The 16,803-nt window shown below is 51.3% G+C and overlaps 1 protein-coding gene across 26 annotated transcripts in view; it reads right to left on the reverse strand.

Annotated features, from left to right (window-relative positions):
- ARNT2 (aryl hydrocarbon receptor nuclear translocator 2) overlaps window positions 1-16,803 on the reverse strand; it is a 173,080-nt gene that overhangs the window by 94,935 nt on the left and 61,342 nt on the right. For all 26 annotated transcript variants that reach the window (XR_011525325.1, XR_011525316.1, XR_011525369.1 and 23 more), the window contains one exon: window positions 14,980-15,193. Coding sequence is in view for 15 of the 26 variants with exons in the window: in XM_070569822.1 (XP_070425923.1) it covers window positions 14,980-15,193 (214 nt within the window). In the remaining 11 variants the exon portion in view is untranslated. The remainder of the gene's footprint in view (window positions 1-14,979; window positions 15,194-16,803) is intronic.

Here is a 16,803-nt window from a genome sequence, read left to right on the forward strand (position 1 = left end):
TCCAGCCACACCAAAAGCTCCGTTATGGATGGTGACCACGCTTGTTTCACTCATGGCTGTATTTTCAGTTTCCAGCACAGACACATGCACTGAATAAATATCTGTTGGGTTCAACAAAGATGTTCAATTTGTCTCCCACAGAAAGGTTTCTCCTTCATGCATAAAGACTTGGTGGCCAAGCCCTGGGAGCTGGCCTCAGTCTTGGGCCAGGCTGTGGCCAGTCCTGGAGAGGCGGCACAGCAGGGGCTCCAGAGACTTGCTCTGTCAGGCCATCTCGGATGAACCTCAGCTGCTCTCATGGGCAAGCCTGAGGGTCATCATCTCTACTCACGGGCTGTCGCAGATGCTGCTGACGTCCCACCCAGGTCTCTGGGTCTCTTGTACCCATTGCTCACACCTGAATCTTCTCAAAGACTTGTCCTTGGAGCTGCTTTGAAGCCTCCTGGCCCGAAGGTGTCTGGGAGTTAGGCTCCCCGCTCAAGGTCTGTGGCCAAAGGGAGCCCGCTCCCTTGCCTCCAGGTGGGACAGACTCCGGTGCACTTACAGTCCCAGGAGGGGGCACCAGTGGTGTCAGGCTGAGGCTGGACCTCTCCTGGACCATTGCTGGCCTGGTTCCTCCTCTGATGGACAGCTTGTCCCTCTCCACTCCTCCCTAGGGGGCCCTCTCAGTCAGTGTGGCACGAATTGCCGTCCAGGTGTCATGTCTAGGGACTCAACCTACTACAAAGGCCGCCCACCATAGGGAAAGGACAGCAACGAGCACTGACCGGGCACCTGGCACAGGTCAGGCACCGGCGTAGCACCATCCTCATGCCAACCCCAGGGAGGAAACTGAGAGAGAACCTGCACCTCACTCAAGATTGCCCCAAACCCACAGTAGACTCTGTCTTCAAAGTCCATGCTCTTAACTCGCTGTCTGGCCATGCATGAGTTTGCATGGGCACCTGCTGTGTGAGTGTTGCGTGCGTGCATGCAGGTCCCCAGTCCCATCAAACAAGGGGAGCTGTGCTGTTTAGAACAGTGGCAGGGTGCCCGGAGGGGGACTTGAAACCGAGCACGAGGACATCATTCCAGAGAGGACAGGGCCGCCTCCTGTCCGGCCAGCTCTGCCACTGCGGGTACTCCAAAGGGACCCAGGGGCCCCCGTTACAGGCGTGTCCTGGAGGGAGCTACATGACCAGGGACAAGATGGCCCATGTGATCTCTGAGGTCCCCACAACGCAATGCTAGGGCCTCAGAATAAGTGCACTCGACTGGAGGTTATAAAGATTGACATGGTGGAACAGCTCATCAGGGAGTAATTCATGTCACCACCAGAAAGGGGAGAAGTGAAACCCATGGGTCACCCGGCTGCCCGAGTAAACGTAGGCAGGCGCGGCTCTACAGCCAAGCATGAGAAAAGAATTTACAAAAATAAAGGGGAAACCGAAGGCAGATGTTTTCTTCCATTAGTTCTACTGAAAAAGCAATAAACAGGAAAGATCAGTGTTATCCGTGCATTTTTATGCAACCATTCTGTGTGAGTCATGACATTTCAGAGGGAAATGTCTTTTTTTAGTGAAGCGAAAGGAAACTATTTTAATTTTCTTGATCATGCTGGAGGTTTTGCAATCAAGTTATTTTTAACCAAATCGTTACAAAACATGGCCATCACCTGAGACTATTACTGTAACTGAAATCATCCCAGTGGGGAAACAATGAGTCCATTTGTCTTTTCAAACTTCCTAACTCAAAATAATTATATCTGCCTAAACACAATATCACTTCTAGGTTATTTTGTTACAGTTTCCTTTTGTGGATGGAGGAAAAAACTCTGTGTCCACTTACTTCTTGAGCGTCAGAGTTAGGACAAAGGATTCATCATTAAGAAATCAAGACTTGCAAAGAGGGTTTAAAAATGCTGACACTGTTCACTTTTCAAATGTATTGCAATTCTCTCCTAGTGTAAAACAGATCGGGCTGTAGTCCTTTACTCTGCGTTTTTATTTTTGCGGGGGACACATTGGGGTGGTTCACGCTGGAATCACTGAGGTTGCTTTTAAAAATACAAAAAGCTTGGGCTTTGCCACAACATGGTCGAATTCAGAGAAATGGCATCAGGATTTTTAAAGGATCCCATAAAATTCTGATCTGCTTTGAGATTGAGAACCACTGTTTTAGGGGCCGGGAATTTTAAAAACGGGTTTACAGAGCTGCTGTTTCTCCAGCACCACTTGGATGTTCCTCCTTTTGAGAAAAGCCAGCACACGAGGATGAGAAGGGGAGAACAGAGATTTAGGGGGTGATTCTTAGCGTGGCAAAGAAACGCACCAGGCGTGCTTTCCTATGGTTAAATCTCTGTGTGAATTTAAAGCAAGAGTCAGAGCTCTCATTCTCAGTCACAGACGTTGATGACGGGCGGAAGATCTGTCTACTGACCGACCACAGAGAACTTTAACCTCATTCTCTCACTGCGCTTGGGAGTTGAGAAAAGACTCCTTCTCCGTCTGGACCCTTCTAGACCCGGCTTCCTGATGGAGCAATAGGCCAGCACGGGCAGAGCTGGAGGACTCCCTCCACTTACCACAGAGGGTCTTGTTGAGAGACAGCAGCTTGTTCTGTAACGCGCCGAGGAAGGGGAGAATCCCGTCAGTTGTCAGTTGTGCATAAACACAATGGACGCAAGACTCCCCGTGGTGGCTGTTTCACTGCCTCCCTGCCTCCCTGTGAGCCCACTGTGGAGGAGGCTGTGTGCATCTCAGGCACGTCTCTTGCAGACGGATGGTCCATAACAAATGGAAAACCCCATCGTTCAGGGCTCTTTCTGGGCAATTCCCCTCTTCAAGCCTTGCAAAGCCTGGATGCGCCTCAGTTTTAGACCCCTTTCCCTAATAAGTTGGTACCCTGCACGACGCATGGTAGGTCCTCAGACGTGGGAGGTGAGGATGGGAGAGAAAGGAGTTCAGGACTGGTGAGGGGGACCAGGTGCCCTGGCTTCAGGATTCAACCACAAGGGAAGCCTTGGGGAATGTAGCCCAATGGCCAGCACCAACTAGCTACGGCCTAGATCTGGAAACTGATCTGTACCCTGAAGGCTGGCAGAGACAGGCCCAAGCGGAACAGGTCCCTCTCCCAGCCGAATCCGTCTGGGTGCCGCTCACTTGAATGTGCATTAGTTGTGCCCTCCCTGCCCCCCCCCCCCCCAGGCATCCTAGGATCGCCCATCTCCCTCTCTTGCTTCCGTCCCTGAGACCCCTCCGGTTTCCCCATCTAAGGCCACCCTCAGCTGTGGCGACCTTCCACTGCTCTCAGCAGAAGCGGCCTTGGACCTCCTGGCTCTGGCCTGGGTCTGGCTCCGTTCTGTCCGTGAAGACAGAGCAAAGCGGCAGATCTGGCCCAAGGCAGGGGGTAGGCAGGCAGGACTCGGGCATCAGCCAACGAGTCCAGTCAGAACAAAGCCAGGGGAAGAGAGACAGAGTGCAGGCCAGGAGCTGGAGTGAGTGTGGGAAGCAGGGAGAGCTGTGGTGAGGACCACATCTGAGGAACGAAAGTGCCTGCCGGGTCTGGACGGGCGACTGAACTCCCAGCCCCACCGGATCTGAGAGGCACAGAGAGGAAGGGGAGAAAGCGCTGCTCTTTATCCTGCCTTAGGGCAGGCTTAAACCTGCTTCAGACGGATGAAGGGCGAGCATCAGTAGGTCCGGCTAGAGGAAATGAAGAGCAAGCGAGCAGGAAAATGAAGCAGAGGAACTGATCCAACATGGCTCAACCTCTGTCGATGCTCAGATCTGAAGGAGCACCCTGCAAAGCATGGGGAGGGGGAAAGTGAAATCCACAAACTACCCACTGGCCTGGAAGACCCATTCCTGGGATTGTGACACTGTTGACTCACAGAGTAGGGTGATTCACAGTTATATAAAAAAACACCACTTCCCAGCAGGGCACTCTGAGCACATTCTGCATTGCGGCCAAGTTGATTTATGAAAATAGGTGACAGGTCCAAAGGGATCCATCAGTGAATGCAAATGCTTCAAAGGAAGGGATGAATGCTTGATGCAACAGGACACGGTGGGGCCATTGAAGAGGTGTCTCCAGCTCTCTCTGGTTAAACTCATTTCTGGTAGAAGAGATCTGTCAGTGACAATACAGGGCAGCAACAAAGGGTCACCAAAGACCCTAGATAATCAGCTTTTTTTGACATTATTTGGGTAGAGAAGGAACTAGAGTGAGAGGATCAACTCCCCCTGCTGGTTTGGCTGCCTAAAGATCTCTTGAATCTACTCACGTTCCTCCATCTCCACTATCACCACCTGTACCGGGGTTGAATAGGGTGCCCTCAAAATGCATGTCCACCCAGAACCTGCGAGTGTGACTTTATTTGGAAATAAGGTCTTTGTAGATGGAATCAAGTTAAAATGAGGCCATACTGGATTAGGGTTGTTCCTAATACAATATGATTGGTGTCCTTAGAAGAAGAAAGAAATCTGGACACAGAGACTCACAAGGAGAAGGCCACATGAGGATGGAGCCAGAGATGGAAATGACGTGTCCACAAGTCAAGGAACCTCAAGGACACCAGCCACCGCCAGCAGCTAGGGGAGAGGCAGGGAGCAGATCCCCCATCACAGCCTAGAAGAATCTGCCCTGCCAACATCTTGGTTTTGGACTTCCAGCCTCCAGAACTGTGAGAATAAATTCTTGTTGTTTTAAGCTGCCCAGTTTGTGGTCCTTTGTGATGGTAGCCAGAGGACAGTAACATACCACCCTAACCCATGCCCGCATCACCTCCTCAGGGTAATTCCAACACCCGTGCAGCCTTGACTCCCCACAGCCAGGCCGGCTGCCCTGCAACATGTTTTCCACTCTGCAGCCGGAGTGAGCTTCTCACGTCCAACACAGAGCACGGGCTCCTCCGGTTAAAAACCTTCATTGGCCGGGGAATTGCTCTGGAAGGAAGCATCCACTATCCTGCCCTCTCCTACCTCCTCACTGGGTCCTTCAGGCCCCTCACCACAGCTCACCAAGCACCTCTCACTCATGGGAGCCCTAACTCTCAGAGCCATCGGTCACGACTCTGACCTGCCCAGACAAGCTGGATCTCCTGTTATTTGTTCTCAATGCCCCCTGCACTTTCCCTCCTTAATACTTGGCATGGTGTGTTACATATGTCACATGTGATTATTTCTTCGGTGCCTCTCTTCTCCACTAGACATGAGAGCCAGAATGCATCGGTTTTGCTCATCACTGTATCCCCAACACTCAGGCCAGCATCTTATACACAGTGACTTAGTCCTCAGTAATAAATATGTGCTGGATGAATGAATGAATGAATGAATGAATGAATAGAGCAAAGAGAGAAAGAGAGTAGGCACAGCTTCACTCCCCACCCTCCTCCTGAACGTGTGATGGATGTCCTCAAGCACAGGTGGAAGGGGGAATGCCATGCCTTGATAACTGGGCAGAACGAAGAAAGGTCAAAATTGACCCATCTTCCCTTGTCAGCAGTGCCAAAATTCTAAGACACATGGTATGGGGGTTAGAAGAGAAAGGAAGCAGGACAAGTTGGGAAGTTTGGGAAGCCACTCATCTATATCCGTGTTTAAATACAATTTTCAGTTATTAAAAAGTGAACAAAATCTCTACAATTCCCAAACACTATCATTAATACTATCGAATAGGTCATGTCATGAATGCTTCAATGCACTCCTTCGGGGGTATATTATTGTCTGCATTCACAGGGCAAGAAACTGAGGCCCAAGGAGGTTAAGTCATTCACCCAAGGGAAAGGTCATGAACTGTCATTGTCACCAGGTCCATCTGACTGCTCCACCTGCCCCCGTGCCCCCATGCCAGCCCACCCTGCCCCCTGAGCCCCCCTGGTCAGCACACGCGGCTGGTGTGAGCTCTCTCTGCTTGCAGGGGAGCCAGCCCTCCAAGCAGCGTCCGCCATGTGGACGAAAACACCGCTCCATCTCCTTTATCTGCTGTGACCCCAGAGTGATAATGAACCCAGCCGCCCGAGTCGGAACTCTGTCCACATTCATGAACTATCTTTCCACGTAAAATATGCGAGAAAAACACCAACGGTTCAGCAGCATCAGCACGCGATGTATGAAGGAAAGCAGAACAAGGCAGGTTGTGCAAATATTTAACAGGGAGAAAGAACTGAACTGGTGCCAGAGAAACATCTGGAATAACAGAGCTAAGCGGGCTGCGGTTTCCAGCGGGGGAGTCACCGTGAAGCTACGAACAACACCCGCCCGGTGATTCTCAGATTCCACTCACGTGCTTTTACCAGCATCTCTGGCAGCCCAACTGTAAAAGCTTTATCCGGTGGCCTAAGTGTTTACTACACAACTGGGCAATTTCCAAGGGGTCTGAATCGAATAAATGTGCTTTTCTTGCCACTAAAACATGTTATTTCTATTTCAAACAACAGAAACCCAATAACAATGTTAACAGTTGACTCAGATAAAAGTGGGATTTTTTTTTTTTTTTGCCACATTTATCTATGTTACCTAATACGGCAGGAAAACACTGCGGAATTTGTTCAGGATTTCAGATTCTGGCATTAGTCCAAAGACGAAGTTTGGGTATTTCAAAGAAAATAAGCTATGCATTTGCAAGTATGGTTTCCATGAAGCTACCTTCACGGCTGACGTTTGGAAACGGACGGTATTTTTCCAGAACTGATACCGCAAGGGTGCACTTCACAGTTCACGCGACCCCTGAGGGACCAATTATCTGCCTGACATTCCTCCACTGCAGGATTCAACCACACCGCTGATTTCAACACTTCTGTCCTTGCCCTCTTTTGCAAAGTGTTATGAAGAAGGCCCAGCTGCCTTGGGCGGGCTGAGACTGAATGTTGACGAGTGTCAGCTATTTCCCCCTGCACGTGCGTCCCATGACGTGAATGCCGAACTCTGTGGCATCAGGCATAACTGGGTCCATTTGCTCTCCTCCTATTTTGTAGTGGAGAACGCCAACTGCTGACCCTCCAGCCCTCCTACCGACCTTGGTGTGGCCTTGCAGAGCAAGACTCAGGGCTGGAGCACATTCCCCATGCTGGTCAGCCTGGGCCCTGGGCAGAGAGAAGAGGGCAGTAAACCTCCAGAGGCTGTTCCTTGAGGCCTGGCCCTGGCCCTGAGAGCTGGGCAGATACAAGCCGGACTGCAGAACTTGTGAGGCCAATCCCACCACTTCATGCCAGTCCCAGCAGTCGAAGGATGCTCGGACCCCACCTTCTGCAAGCCCCAACTACAGCTTGCTCAATTCTCTAGTTCAGGGCTTCCCAAACTTTAACGTGCATACAAAACCCTTGCGGATCTCACTAACATCTAGATCCTGAACCAGCAGGCCTGGGATGGGACCCGAGATCCTCATTTCTAAGGTACTGCTGGTCCACAGAGCACCCCAGGGTTTACCTTCCAAGTACAAATGAACGTTCACCTTGAGTTTCACAGTTAATAAGACATTTGACAAAACCATACATTCCCCCACCCTTCTAAAGAGGAAAATTAAACTCTGAGAGCAAAGAGCTTGACAAGGTCAAAAGAGAGATGGACTCAACCCAGGTGACTTGATCGCAAGTTCCGGGATGGTTTCACTAAACCAGCGATTCTCAAACTTCAGCATGCATCGGAATGACTTGGAGGGGGTGTAAAAATACAGATCACTGGGCCCCAGAGTGATGCAGTAGGTTTGGGGTTCAGCCAAGAATTCGCATCTTTAGCAAGTTCACCAGTGATGCTCATGCATTTGGAGCAGTGACACACCTTGAGGACCACCACACTAGACCATGGGAGACCCCAGAGACCCCGAGGCATCTGGCTTCAGTCTCAAAGCTTTGACACCACTGACCATTCATATGATCCTGAACCCCACTGAGCACTGCCCCATCCGTCCTCTGTGAGTTGGGGCCCCCAGAACCCTGGGCTGAGCTACTCTGACTAGACTCACTACATCGGGCCAGCCGAGGCCTCTTTGGATCCAGATGTCCCCAAAGGAGACACAAGCTTCGGCCCAACTTTGTAGCAGCTGTCTGGCCTTGGCTGTGTGGCCCCGGGAACCTCTCAATGATTCCAACCTTCATGTTCCCACCTGAGAAATGGGGTTGACAACCCCCCAAGCACAGGGCTGTGACAAGGCCCAGAGGAGCAATGGTTCTCAACCCCACCCGTGCGTCAGAATCACCTGGCAAGCTCTCACAGAGTAAGAGTACCACACCTTCCCCAAACCCGGGGAAGGGGCATTTGTCACATGTCCCCCTGTGACCGATTCTAAGGTGCAGGCAGCGTTGATTTCCACTAAAGTGGTGAAAAACCTGCTACAAAAATGTAGGAGTTCCTTATAGTTATTAATATTTCACTGTGAGGGTTGAATGAGAAAATAAAAGCAAAATCTGTCCAGTGTCCCAGAGGTGTCCTCGCGCCCAGACAAGCAGGGGGACACTGTGAAGTGGAACTCGCCATCTTCAACCTCTGGCAGCAACGCAATGCGATGACAGGTCAGTGAGCAGAGCTGGCTGGACATGCTCTTGTGAGCTGCTCTCTGCCCAGACAGCAGCCCAGCCAAATGCTGTGATCCGAGGCTGAAAGCATCTCTGGACTCTGGCAAAGCTCTCAGGGAGATAGGGAACCTTAATCACAGCTGATTGGGACATGTGAATCACGCACAGGGGCTTTCCGGCCAGAGCCGTGAGGGACCAACCTGGCTCAGACTCTCTCCAAATTATCACAAAGAATCTGGGCGGGAACAGCTAGGAAACGGGGGTCCATTCATTCAACAACAGCTGGGAACTCCTGTCCGTGATGGCAGAGAGGCTGCAGCCCAGATGACCTTCTAGGGCCCTGCAGAACAGGTATTTGTCGAATGGTTGGATAAATGGTTACATGAAGAAGCTACTGGATAAAGAACGAGAAGGAGGGAAGAAGGAAGGGAAAGGAAGGAAGGAAGGAATCATTAATTCAGCTTTGGCGTACACCCTTTCCCACCACTGGACAGTTCTAACTGTTGCAAAGTTCTTCCCTACATTGAACCAAAATGCTGACCCAGCTCTCTGAACGAAGGAGTCGTCAAGCAGAATCATAGCCACAGAAGTGTGACGAAGGGGAAATGGGCTGCATCACCCTTGTCTTGAAGCATCCATGGTTATCCTTCTCCACATCCACTTCCCAGCCAGGGCACCTGGGCACTTCCCGTGCAGAGCAGGGCTTCAGGTCACTGACAAGGCGTCTCCAGTTTCTGCTCAGCAGGAGCGAGGTTTTCCAGAGTTCAGCAGCCACAGAGGGGAGCTTGGGAAAGGCCACGGAAGACACGGAGAAGAATTCGCTCCTCCTGTGCTCCCCTGGGCGGCTGGCTGCGCTGCTTGCCCTCTGAACCCCACCCCTGGGGCATATCCAGTTACAGCCAGAGGCTCGAGTATCACCTGGAAAGCCCTGGGCCTCTGCTGGGTTCTGCTCCTTCTCCAGAGGCGAGAGGGGCTCAGGTCACTCAGAGATCCCCGATAATTATTTCTGTAACCACTCCCCCCACCAAACTTTAACCGGATCCCTGCCCTCCTCTGACCTGACATTGGCTCCATCTTCTGCTCAGAATCCCATAACCCAAATATCCCTAGCATTCCCAGCAAGAGAAAAACACGCTTCCCGTTCCCCGGGAGAACACCCCCTCCTTCCCCATAAGCATCACCTCTAATGTCACCAAGGCTGGCTCTCCCTGCAGCCAGGGCAAAACTGTGGTTGGCCTGCGTGGCACCCCTTCCTCCTTTTAGTGACAGCACCCTAATTTCCCCTGGGAAATCACATCTCCCCAACTCTTGGGTCCAAGTGTCTTGGGTAGAGAAGCCGGCCTCACCCCCTGGCTCAGACTCCCCAGGCACTGGAATTGGGCAGGGCAGGTGGCCCCGGCTGATCCAAGAGAGTCAGCCCTGGGTACTTGCCGGCTCTCCCGGGGCCGGCATGGTGTTTCTGCTGGTGTTGCTGAGCCTGCAGAATGTCAGCTCAGAGCTGCTGGTGACCACCTCTCGTCATGTGAGGAGAGCCTGCCTGAGGACCAGCCCTGCCCAGAAGCAACCCCACTCTGGGTATAGTGTAACCTGAAGGAGCAGAAGCAGGATCTCAAGAGACATCTGCACTCCCACGTTCACTGCGGCATTAATCACAACAGCCAAGCTACAGAAGCAACCCACGTGCCCACGGACAGATGAGCGGATAAGGAAAATGTGGTAGATACACACGATGCAGGATTACGCAGCCTTTAAAGACAAGCCAGTTCTCTCATTTGTGACAATATGGATGAACTGAGATGACGTTATGATGAACCTAGAGGACAGGCCTGTCACACGAGGACAAATGTTGCACGATTCCATGTAGATGAGGTAGTGAAACTCAGAGAAGCAGAGAGCAGACGGCGGTGGCCAGGGGCTGGAGGAGGGGAAAGCGGGGAGCAGGTGTTCAACGGGTAGAGAGTTTCAGTTGTGCAAATCAACAAGTTCTAGAGATCTGCAGTACAGCACCGGCCTCGAGTTAACAATATAGTATTGTGCACTTCAAAATACGTTAAGGGGATAGATCTCGTGGTCAGTGTTCTTACTGCAAAAAAAAAAAACAAAAGAAAAAAGAAAGAAAGAAGAGAAAAAGAAAAAAGCCACAAAAGAACACATGGAAACACCGAGCCATCACTCCTAAGGGGAGCACGGGGGCAAGACCAGCTCTGGTGACCACGTTTTCGTCAGCCAATGTCCACATAACCCCGTCTTCTATGTGTCTCTGTGTGAAGACAGCCCATGCACCATCTATTGTGGATTCATTAACGCTGGACTCAGTCGCAGCCCTGGACTCGTGCCGAAGGAAGCTCACCCAACACACGTCCTCTGCGACAACACAGCGCACCTCACACTGCAGGATGCCGGATGGCACTTCCGCGCTACACTGGGGATCATTGTAAACAGCAGCAAAAAGTACGAAAGCACAGAAAACACGGCACAAAATACCCTGCAAGGAGGACACTGTCGATAGTTACAAGGCTGAAACTAGAAGGCAGGAGGCCGTCTTGTTTGACCTCAGCTGGAATGCGTGCATTGAGTGACTCAGATTTTTTGCCACCCTGCGCATGTCCACAAATGACCAAGAAAGCTCCCCAAGTTCTGGTTTTGGGGTTACAAATAAATTTTGCTGGTAGGCAAACTCACAAAGACCGAATCTGCAAATAATGAGGATTGACTGTACTTTGGTTAGCAACTTTCATCACCTGGATCCTTCTGTGCCTGAAGCCAGTAAACTCCTTTCAGTTACAGGAGCCAATGAATTTCCTTTTTCACTCAAGCCAGTTGAAGTAGGTTTTCTGTCACTGGAGCCCTGACTGATTCCACAGCCCCTCTTGTAGCATGGTGGTCTCTGAGAGGAAGGTACCTGTTCCCTCTAACTGACCCCGAGACGATAGCCCTCCAGAATCTCCAGAGTCTTCCACATCCTGATCACCCCATTCAAAGGGAAAGTTAGGCCTCCCCGGGGCTTGTCTGTGGAGACGTTTTCCAGGTTCACGTGCAGAATTACTCAGCCTGAGATGACACAGCCCGTTCACCCTCCTGCCAAAATCCGTCTCGAAAGGAGTGGGGTTCTTGGGAGCCATCATAAGAACACCTCAGCTGCGTCCTCCTCACCCCCTGCCAAGTCGAGTCCTGGAGAACGAACGTGCTCTGCACAGCCCTTGAATTTCCAGGGCCAATGCTGTTCCCTGCCCACAAGTGGTGCCAATGACAACAGGGGGCTCATGGGAACGGGGCTCAGGCACATGGCCCCGAGCCAGAGGACCTCTCCTCTGACCTCCCACCACTGCTAAAAGCAGTGGATTAAATTCTACACGGGGGCCTTGAGCAAAAGAGTAGAATCAGAGTCTAACAGTCCCAAGAGATTTCCTGGGCTGCGATGAGGAGAACAAGGGGCAGAGAAGAAAGGAACTTGCCAAGATGGCCAAGTGGAGACCAGAACGGGGCCTCCCCACCCCCTTTCCGGCACTTTCTCCACCAGCAGTGTCGCTGTTGCTAAGCGAAGTCTCCACCCGCTGTCTCTCCACCTCGATAAATCCCCCAAAGACAAACCCTGTCGTCACCAAACTCTGTTACTGCAACCATGTGCGAGCCGTGCTTTCCTGGGATCCTCAGCCAGCACAGGGTCTGCAGGCCCTGTGGTCAGGTGTCTCCCACCAGCACACGTACCACCCCACCGGTCCAGTGCAGGCCACTCTGCAAGTCCCACGGCTGCAAGTCCCACTGAGAGGCTCAAAGAAGGGATACTCCCCAGGCCGAGTGGGCCAGGCCCCCCTAGTTAGACCGCCCCCATTCCCACAGGCCTCGCCTGGCTCCCTGCGCCACATCCTCCCACCCTGACTCCCCACCAAGTGGATCATGTTGCCTCTTTCCAGGCCTGAAACCAAACACGCCGAGGGTCTAGAGGAGGCCCCAGTCCAATAATCAAAGGCATCAAATCATCCCTGAGGGTTTTTATCACATGTACACTTTGGCTGGTTTTGGACAAAGCCCCGCTCCTGCCCTGTGCCCAGGGCCAGGACACCCTGAGGCCCGTCCAAGCAGAAGACCTGCTGAGTGAGCACCTCCAAGCTCCCCCACCGATCAATGAGCTTTTCTGTTGTACGTCCTGGGAGACTCACATCACACTCTGGCTCCGAGAGGGTCTTCTCTACCACCCCAAGGAGAAGGACCCCCTTCTCCATCCCCACTTTGTTCCCATAAGAGGAGCCGGCCAGGAGGCCTGGCTGTTCCCCAGTCACTGGGTCTTCCCCAGCACCTTGACGGACGGGCTCCCTCCACTACACGAGCTCCAGCTGCGGGAGCCACCACCCAGTGTCCACCCCGCGGACATTCCTGTTCAAATGTGGTCCATGCTGCCCCTTTAGACTCTGCCAGACACATTAAGACTTCCCACAGACAGAAATGTCCACCCAACTCTGGTGAGCCAGACCCACCCTTGACCATCTGCCTCAGCTGGGTCTCCAGACTGGTTTTCAAAAAGCCACATCCTGTGGTCCAAATACAGAATTCTGGGGAAAGGCAACTCTTTCCAGAAAAATGACTTCAGCTGTCAAACCAACACTTCCCAGCTGATTTATCTTCCCTTTCACATCCCTCCCGTTTGCGTGACTTTATGAGGTGTGTTCCTTAGGTTTTCTATATGGAGTTCTCTAGTTCGGCCCAGGGCGCTGGGTGGCCGAGCACATCTTTCTCTGAGTCTGTTTCAGCCTCATCGTTTTACAAGTACATAGAGCTCACAGCCAGGTCACGAGTCATCCCAGGAGGCACAGAGACGAACACCACGCAGACCCTGTCCTCCCACCTTCATTCTCTATCTTCTTCCTCCCTTTCACGCATCATGAGGACCAACACTGAGAAAATTGCTGTTCTCGTTCAGAAACAGCTGTCACTTTTGACAACACCATGACTCTTATAGGCTGGATTGCATCCCCCCCAGAATTCATCAGTTGAAGCCTTAACCCCCAGGACCTCAAAATGTGACTGTGTTTGGGGATGGGACCTTTAAGGAGGTGATGAAAGTTAAATGAAGTCATCAGAGTTGAGCCCTACTCTAATAGGACTGGTGTCCTTATAGGAACAGAGAGGCATCGGGGATGTGTACGCAGAGGAAAGACCACATGAGGACACAGAGAGCAGGCGGCCGTCTGCAAGCCAAGGAGAGAGGCCTCAGGAGGAACCAGCCCTGGCCACACCTGATCTGGGACTTCTGGCCTCCCAAACTGTGCTTTCTCTTGCTTTAGCCCCCCAGTCTGTGGTGCTTTTTTATGGCAGCCCCAGCACACCAATATGATGAGCCAAGCTCTGACCAGCCATCCGCTGAATGCCTACTATGTGCAGAGCACCCAGTGAGGCCTGTAGGCAGACGCAGAGTAAAGGAGAGCCACCAGCTTGCAATTTGGTGGGGAGAAGTACACAGCACAAATGTATCCATCATACAGTGGGATGCAAATATTACATATAGTCATTCTGCTATAACCCTTGTTTTGAAGATGCAAATTTGGTCCAATGTGATCGATATATTGGGGAACAATTTGAGGATAATGTGAATTTTGTGTTTGCTTATGCATGATTTCCTCGTCAAGGAATACCAGACAAACACAGCAAACCGCACCTGGTGAACTGAGCCACAGAGAAATATACAAAATGTGCACCAGGCACCTACCAGCTCCCACAGTTTACCGTGAGTGTTACGAGCCACACCATCCATGCTGGTGTTCAACTTTCTTTTCATTTCTGTCTAATGTCACATGACTGTCCTTGCACCACTGACTATAACACACAAGTGGCCACCCTTCTGAGGCCCATTTCCACAAGCAAACTTCAAAGTCGGGTGCAAGGTCAAGTGCCATATTGATGGTAATATTTATGAATTCCTTGACCATTTAATGAGTAAGGGTGTGCTCCCATTTTTACTAGGTTCTTACTTTTGATTTTACCTGTCACTGACAAATTTTTGAGTGTTGTGCTCCTAACTCACTTTTTCCCCCTTAAACCCTGTGGATTTTATTTCATGATTTTGTACACTGCAGTGATTTTTAGGAAAATGTACGTTGCGTCACAGCAGAACTGACTGTATTTAAATGTTTGAATAAGGAACTTCATATCAGGTAACTAGGGCCTAGGCAATAAATGCCTGTGATCAGGACCACAAGTAACCCCACACCAGAGGCATAAACCTCATTACAGAACACGTGGCTCAGGGTAGTGTATCAACAATGCCTCCTAGTGGCCATGTCCCCTAATTGCAAGTAAAATATAGAAAAAAGTGATGCATTAAAAATGAATTTTTAAAATGTTACAGGGTAAATGAAGCTGTTACATAGGCTAAAGTCAAATATATCCCCTTATCTTTAGGCAGCTCTTTCTGACCTCCAGCTGCTTGATCTGTTTCCTGAAAGAAGTTTTTCTCTAGGGTCAGACAGCCTCGTAGAGGGGGCTACACTGACCTGTCATCGAATTTTCCGAGGTGCACAGCTGCTCTCTCAGCTTCTCCACGTCATCGGGATGCACCTGTTCGTAGAGGGTGCTCCCAAACCACTCTGACTGTGGCTGGTTCAGAACGGGGGTGACAGAGTCAGACACATAAATCACTCGCCCCGTCTCGGCCGCCACGACGAACAGAAATCCATCGGCTGCTTCAAGGATGAGGTGCTTCAGTTCCTGGGAAGAAAAGACAGTGGTTAGGACAAACCCAGGCTAATTAAGTCTTCTTATTAGCAACCTTCAACGTTTTTTTTTTTTTAAAGATTTATTTTTTTCCTTTTTCTCCCCAAAGCCCCTAGGTACATAGTTGTATATTCTTCATTGTGGGTCCTTCTAGTTGTGGTATGTGGGACGCTGCCTCAGCGTGGCTTGATGAGCAGTGCCATGTCCGTACCCAGGATTCGAACTGATGAAACACCGGGCCGCCTGCAGCAGAGCACACGAACTTAACCACTCGGCCATGGGGCCAGCCCTGCAAACTTCAACTTTTATCCAGACATTCACTGTGATACACAAATAGTTTTGGAAAGTTTGACTGCTTTTTTTTTGTTTTTACTGGAAAATGAGCTAAAAAGTGCACAAAGTTGGTACTAGCCCTAAGATACAGCTACAGTAAACTCAGTATCTGGACGAGCCCTCTCTTAGGGAGAGAGGAAATTTCCAGCCCAGGGGAACAGGAGAGCAAGGAGTGATCATCAGAAGGTGCAGGGTTGCCAGAGGTGTGAATGGCCTCACTAACGCCTTCAAACTGCAGTCATGTCATCAGAGCAGAAGGGCCTGGTGCAAAAGATGCTCATGGAAGGAAGGGAAGGAGAAGGGGAAGGTGAGAAGAAAGAAGGAAAGGGACGCTGGGTCTCCTCTCCCACCATGTGCCACACTGCCAGCACACTCTTGTTCCTCTTCTCTTCCTGTACTTTCTGGGCTGGATACCGGCAGAAGATATACGAGTATCACCTACATCTGCACATCTGTCAAACATCCAGGGCTCCTGGACAACCAACATCTCCACAGACTCAGAGTAATCCCAGGGGCCACAAGGCATATGGCACCGTCCATGTCACTTTAGGGAAGAAGACAGGCTAGCTGCACCAGCCCTGGGGTCACGCTGAGTCACCAGGCTCATGTCATCCTCGCATCAAGCTGAATGAAATGGGCTCCGCTGCCACAGGAGTTGAGGAACCATGTCTCCCACATGCCTTGGGGTCCACAACCCCCTCTCCAACCACCTCACATGCTGCTCAGGCCCCACAGAACAAAGGGATCCTTCTGGGTCAGCGGTCGGCAAACACTTTCAGCTGAGAATCCGTTATTCAAATGCACTCTTACATGGAAGCTCCAGTGTAACACAGACAGAGGGCCAGCGGCATGGAGGCAAAAGGTAGGGAGTCTGGAGCATCTGGCCAGGCCCTAAGTGCCAGTCCCGAGGGGGCTCCAAGAGACTAGGAAACGTGGACCTGCTTGTAAGCAGAACCTGGAGAGGGTATGGGGTCTCTGAGCCCTTGGCTGGGTCGGAGTCCTAACATCCTCTGCCTGGGAACCCAGGGCAGAAGCGAACCCTACAAGCATCGTTTAAGGAGAAGTTTATTTTGTCCTCTTCCCTGGCTTGGCGTTTCTGCAGCCCCGTCTCTCCTGACGCTCACTCGGGGCAGAGGATCGGGTCAGCAGTTTTATTTCCAGTATTGGGAAGCCCTTCCCAACAGGAAGGGTTGTGAAAAATGGAACAGGATGTGGGAAAGTAGTGAAGTCTCTGTCACCGGAGGAGAGGAAGCTTGGGCTGAGTGACTTCC

The sequence above is a fragment of the Equus przewalskii genome, chromosome 1, assembly GCF_037783145.1.
Source record: "Equus przewalskii isolate Varuska chromosome 1, EquPr2, whole genome shotgun sequence".
Taxonomy (NCBI): Eukaryota; Metazoa; Chordata; class Mammalia; order Perissodactyla; family Equidae; genus Equus; species Equus przewalskii.